Source organism: Alnus glutinosa, chromosome 4, assembly GCF_958979055.1.
Source record: "Alnus glutinosa chromosome 4, dhAlnGlut1.1, whole genome shotgun sequence".
Lineage (NCBI taxonomy): Eukaryota > Viridiplantae > Streptophyta > Magnoliopsida > Fagales > Betulaceae > Alnus > Alnus glutinosa.
Genome location: NC_084889.1, coordinates 1,936,845 through 1,942,580, shown reverse-complemented (window position 1 = coordinate 1,942,580; position 5,736 = coordinate 1,936,845). Strand labels below are relative to the sequence as shown.

Genomic DNA, 5,736 nt, shown 5'->3' with positions numbered 1-5,736 from the left:
GCACACCGGAGTGGGTTTGAGAGATCCGACCGGATCTCCCGAAAATAATCCCGAGACCGGCCGAATTCCATGTCGCCGTCTCTATCAGAGGGTCGCCGATCGTCGAGGGGTTGGGGTCGTGGCTGGATGACCGGCCGAAGTGCTGTCCAGTTTTCCCACGTTGCTGGATGACGATGAATTTTGCTGACATGACTGTAGCTTTGTTTTGGATTTAAAGGGCATTTTTGTCTTATGGAGAATGCCACGTCAGTTTGTAAAGGTCTCTTTGTAAAAGTTTTGGTACACTTAGCATTTCTCAATATTTAAGGATGAGGGACAATTTTAAAAAACAAAAATTTGAAAATAAAAATTTAATTTTGTAGAGACATTTCATAAAAAAAAAAAAAAACACATATTTTAGGAATTTTTAATTTTTATAGTGCTAACTATCCTGACACGGTCTCCATGCCGCCCTGTTGCTTCTACGGTAGCAAGCAAGCTCTCCAGTAATCTGCATCTACAATAATCACTCAAGAATTTCTAGCCAAAAAACATTGAACCGTGCCCTTTTATAACTCATTTCTATATATTTTTGTTTATTTTTAATCCGGACACTATATTTTCTATTTAGGCATTACTATAGGAAGTCTATTGTCAGTGGCGGAGCCAGAATATCAACTCAGGGGGTAAGATTAAAGGAATTTTTTTAAAAAAAATTATTACAAATATTAAAAAATATAACTAACAAAATTTATAAATAATTTAATTAATTATCGGTTAAATGTAATTTATATTATCACAAATAAGCTATAAGCATAATAAAAATATTAATTAGTTCTCAAATCATGTTTTTTTATATATATATATATTAATTACCATAATTATTACCTTTTAAAAAATTTGTTAAATTTACTCCAATAGAGGATTTTTTTTTTTTTTTTTTTGAGTTAAATCCAATAGAGCTATGGTTGGATAACTTGTTGATGATTCAAACCTAAATACATAATAATAATAAAAAATAAATAAATAAAAACGCATAAGAAAAAAAAAAAAGAAAAGTAAAAAATGTCTCAGGCAAAAAAAACTTTAAACTTTTTAAATTGAGCGAACCCACAAGCCAGTGAAGAGATAGAGTGTGATTAACTTTTTAAAAACAAAGTGTGTCATTTTTCTCTTTAAGAGTCAGTTTTAATGAAACGGTGCGTTTAAGAACCACTAAAATACTAAAGCTCAAATGCACCGTTTGAGTCTTCTTCTTTGTGAGTAGTGTTATTTCTTAACCTAAATTTCTTATAACTTTGAAACAAAAACAAAAAACTATGCAACAGTGAAAATATTTTGTAGGTTGAGGGGGGCACTTCCCCCCCCCCCTCCCTCCCTCCCTCCCCTAGCTCCGCTCCGGCCTATCACCTATTATTATTATTATTATTTATTTTTTAGAAGAACTATTCCCTATTATTAGTTTCCTTGTAATCCTTTATCAATATTGAGTGAAAAAAAAAATAATAAAATAAAATAAATTGAAAATTCGATTGCAATGACTTGATTCAAAGAATTTGTCCACGTAGATTAGTTGTACTCACCTGGTCGGTTGGTGAATAACTAATTTTAAAATGAGCTGACGGCATTGAGTCAAGTGCTAGAATAAAATATAACGTATTCATAAATTTCTCAGAAACTTTAATCTTTGAAATTTCAAAAGATGGCCCATACGGCCTAAGGCCTTATTTGTTAAGCCTCGTTACGGTATAAGAAAGTGCTTAGCACTATTTATTACACTTTTTCTCATTTTTTTATTTTTTCAACAATAATTCACATAAAAATATTTTCGTTTTTTTAATTTTTTATATCACATCAATAATTTTTTTATTACTATTCAAATAAAAAATTCACTAAAATACAAAATTTTTTCACTTTTCTATACAAATTCCTTTTACTTTATATCACATTATCATTTCTTATTAATTTTAAAATTAACAACTCCACTACATTGTTCTGTACCTGTTTTTGCTAAACAACCACTTATTTACAAGAATGTGGCAGCCAAATGCTTAGGAGGAAGGTGTTTGGTAATTTTATTAGTTTAATAAACAAATTTCGACTTCCTTTTAGAGATTAAGAACTAAATTCTCCCTTCAGTCCATCACTATAGGTAGGGGAGCATAAGCATTATAGTTCCATCATGTAACCCCACCTTTAAACCTGCAACTAAAACAATTATAGTAATAAGTTGTGAAAGAATTTAAGTTTTTTAGATAAATGATAATTTAAAATTGTATTAAAGTAAATCTTTATTAATTATTAGTTCAAACCCTAACTTCAAAATTTGTATAATAATCTACAACAATTTATTATCTAAATTACTAGCAATTTGGGTAGCACATTGTGTGAGAGAGACAGAGTTCATATAAAACACACTTTCCTAAATAAATTTTAAGTTGTCGGGTCTCTTACGATGTACTACTCAAATTTCTAACAATTTGAACATCAAATTGTTGAAGATCCCAATTCTTGCAATTTACCCAATAGAGTAAGAGTTAAGGTAAAGTTTAAACTCATTGAAGGGAGGATTAGGCAGGGAAAAAGTAAAGAAAAATGCTATATATACTTTTAAACACTTGGTACTCTTTAATATGGCAATAAAAATTACCATTGATATATTATATATAAATTACCCTATTAAAAATTTAATAGTAATTTTAACTGCCGCATCGAAAAGTACTACTTCAAAGTACTTAGCGGCATTTCTGATAAGTAAAAGGTCAAAAAAATCCCACCTTATGGGTTGAATGAATCATCTGCCTAAAGTGAAATGCAGAGTGTGTGACTTCTGTTTAATCTTTTTAGTCGTTGGAGCCACTAAAATCACCTTTATAAGACGATCAATGAATAGAAGTTCCAAGCAAGAGAGGGAGAGAGAGAGAGAGAGAGAGATGGCAGAGTACTGTGTAACAGGGGGAACAGGGCTGATAGCCGCTTATCTGGTGAAGGCCTTGCTAGAGAAGGGACACACTGTGCGTACAACGGTGCGAGACCCAGGTATGTGCAACAAGATGTTCAGTCAAGGCCTCAAGCTTCTTCTCCATTGATCCAACATTTTTTTCTTTCTTTCACAGGGGATGTGAGAAAGGTTGGTTTTCTCTGGGAGTTGAATGGAGCCAAGGAGAGGCTTAAGCTTGTAAAAGCTGATTTGTTGGTGGAAGGAAGCTTTGACGACGCAGTGCAAGGCGTTGATGGGGTCTTTCATACTGCATCCCCAGTGCTGGTCCCATATGATGATAACATTCAGGCAAAATCTTATCATGTTAAATTACAGTTTATCCCAAAACTTTAAACTAACAGGAAATGATACGGTACAGGAGACTTTGATTGATCCATGTATAAAAGGCACACTGAATGTGCTGAGCTCCTGCTCCAAAGCGAGCAGTGTGAAGCGAGTTGTGCTCACCTCTTCCTGTTCTTCAATAAGATACTGCGATGATAACCGGCAGGTTTCTCTTCTCAACGAGTCACATTGGAGTGACCCCGACTACTGCAAACGCCACAATGTATTGAACGTAAACTATATATAAACTGCAACTTTCTTGATGGGGCATACATTCTTGACACTGAATTCTTGCAATTGCCGGTCTGCAGCTTTGGTATGCGTATGCAAAGACATTTGCAGAGAAAGAAGCGTGGAGAATAGCTGAGGAGAGCGGGATGGATGTTGTGGTCGTGAATCCTTCTTTCGTGGTTGGTCCTTTGCTAGCACCGCAACCAACCAGTACACTGCTCCTAATATTGGCCTTAATCAAAGGTAAGCTTCAACTATCAGCAATTTCTTTTTCGCGGGGGCTTAAATTCTCCCTTAATTTGTTTTCTTGTTAATTAAGTCCCAGAACATCTTTGCTAGGTGCTAGAGGAGAATATCCAAATACAACGGTTGGGTTCGTGCACATAGACGATGTGGTAGCTGCGCACCTGTTAGGCATGGAGGAAAAGAAAGCATCTGGCAGGCTTATATGTTCAAGCTCAGTGGCTCACTGGTCCCAAATCATTGAGATGCTCAGGGCCAAATATCCTTCCTACCCATATGAAAGCAAGTGGGTGAAAAATGTCAAGAAACACTTTTTAGTTTCTAGCTTGCTCTCTTGTGGGTGAAACATTCTGCAAATATAATCTCTTTTTTAGTAATTTGATACGACTTTTATGTGATTGCTATGGCATTGTAGGTGTAGCACGCAGGAAGGAGACAACAGCCCGCATAGCATGGACACCACTAAGATTACTCAACTGGGGTTGCCTCCATTCAAGACCCTCGATCAAATGTTTGATGACTGCATCATAAGTTTCCAAGAGAAGGGATTTCTCTGAAAGTCCATAATGTCTTCTGCATGCAGACGTTTTCTTTTCCTATACGTTTTTCGCAAACAATTTATAAATGGATTCTATAGGAACAATCAGCTTACAATAATTCAGTGATGATTCCATTCCTATAATTGCCAAAGGTACAAATAAGGGACAAATAAACTCAGACACTACCGTCTTTTCCTGCAGTCATTATATTCTAGCTTCTTTTCGGTTCCTTTAGGAATATGTAAGAGACCTATTAATCTCTTAGGGATTTACGGCTTTGAATGAAGGTGAATAAATAGCAAATGAGATGTATTGTATGAAATCTATTATAAAAATAGGCATTCGAGGTACTCCACCCCTCTTGGCTCTTATAATGTAAAACTGAATACAACTTAAATGCCTAATACATTTTTTGATCTTCTTTATAAAGATCTTTACAACTATTAACCAAAGCTATAAACTTATGGACCATACCAATTATAATATGGTAAACTTATTATAACTCAAATGCCCACTAAATTACCAAGGCCAAAGGCCCATTAACCTAATATACTCGTTACAGAGTTTCAACCAGTTGGTAAAGAGTAATTTGTTAAATTGGTCCGTGGAGTTTGATCTTGTAACAAATAAATCTTTGTGGCCACCCCCCTTTAGTCTATTATGAAGTGGTTGAATCAAATCTAAAGTCCACAGAGGGGGGCGGCATCCCAGCAGGTTGGGATGGCTGAAGCCCCCTTCGGCCGATTATGGGGAAGGTCGACCAAAATACATTTTATATATATATATATATATATATATATATATATATATATATATATATATATATATATATATATATATATAAGAATAAATTGGTAATTTGGAAGTACTCAATTGAAAAATGATCGAATTTTAGCTAGAGGGATCATTTTGTTACAAATGCATACAATAATTCTATAGGCATCTATTGGTTACAAGGTCAAATCATATGTACCAATTTAAATAATATTCTCTTTATAAAATGCCACATATTCATCGTCAGAAAACAAATAAAACAAGAAAACTACTGGCTTGGTTTGACTTCCTATGGTTAATGCAAGATCAAATAATAGTAGCTTCATGGAAACAAAGTGATTTGTTAGGTCCATAACCTATTCTAAATTTCTAATGCCTTCCCTAACGGACGGGATTATCATGTCAAGAGATCCTAAAGTGAGCTTTTCGTGAGGCCATTAGCAGTTGCACCACGTGGAATCAAAAGCAAATAATACGTAATTCTCACTTCATTTTTAAACGAGCATGTTATCCATACATTTTATTTTATTTGTTATTTTTTTTTACATTTTTAGTTTAATTCATCTACCCATTCATCCCAAAAAGGGGAGAAATAACACTATTTCCCCATGAATGTGAAGAAAGAAAAAAAAAATAGAGAAAAAA

The 5,736-nt window shown here is 34.2% G+C and overlaps 1 protein-coding gene across 1 annotated transcript; it reads left to right on the top strand.

Annotated features, from left to right (window-relative positions):
* The first annotated feature begins 2,907 nt into the window (after positions 1–2,907).
* Positions 2,908–4,547, top strand: LOC133865264 (tetraketide alpha-pyrone reductase 2-like). Its single transcript, XM_062301639.1, has 6 exons — positions 2,908–3,018; positions 3,096–3,268; positions 3,339–3,527; positions 3,616–3,778; positions 3,875–4,064; positions 4,194–4,547. The coding sequence occupies exons 1-6, from the start codon at positions 2,913–2,915 to the stop codon at positions 4,333–4,335; spliced, it is 963 nt and encodes a 320-aa protein (XP_062157623.1). The 5' UTR covers positions 2,908–2,912; the 3' UTR covers positions 4,336–4,547.
* Positions 4,548–5,736: the final 1,189 nt, after the last annotated feature.

What these genes read in the sequence shown, in the direction of transcription:
- LOC133865264 (XM_062301639.1), top strand. Translation starts at nt 2,913, where the DNA reads ATGGCAGAGTACTGTGTAACAGGGGGAACAGGGCTGATAGCCGCTTAT. An exon ending in AATATTGGCCTTAATCAAAG is followed by an intron (nt 3,779 to 3,874) that starts GTAAGCTTCAAC and finishes CATCTTTGCTAG; the next exon opens with GTGCTAGAGGAGAATATCCA. An exon ending in TCCTACCCATATGAAAGCAA is followed by an intron (nt 4,065 to 4,193) that starts GTGGGTGAAAAA and finishes ATGGCATTGTAG; the next exon opens with GTGTAGCACGCAGGAAGGAG.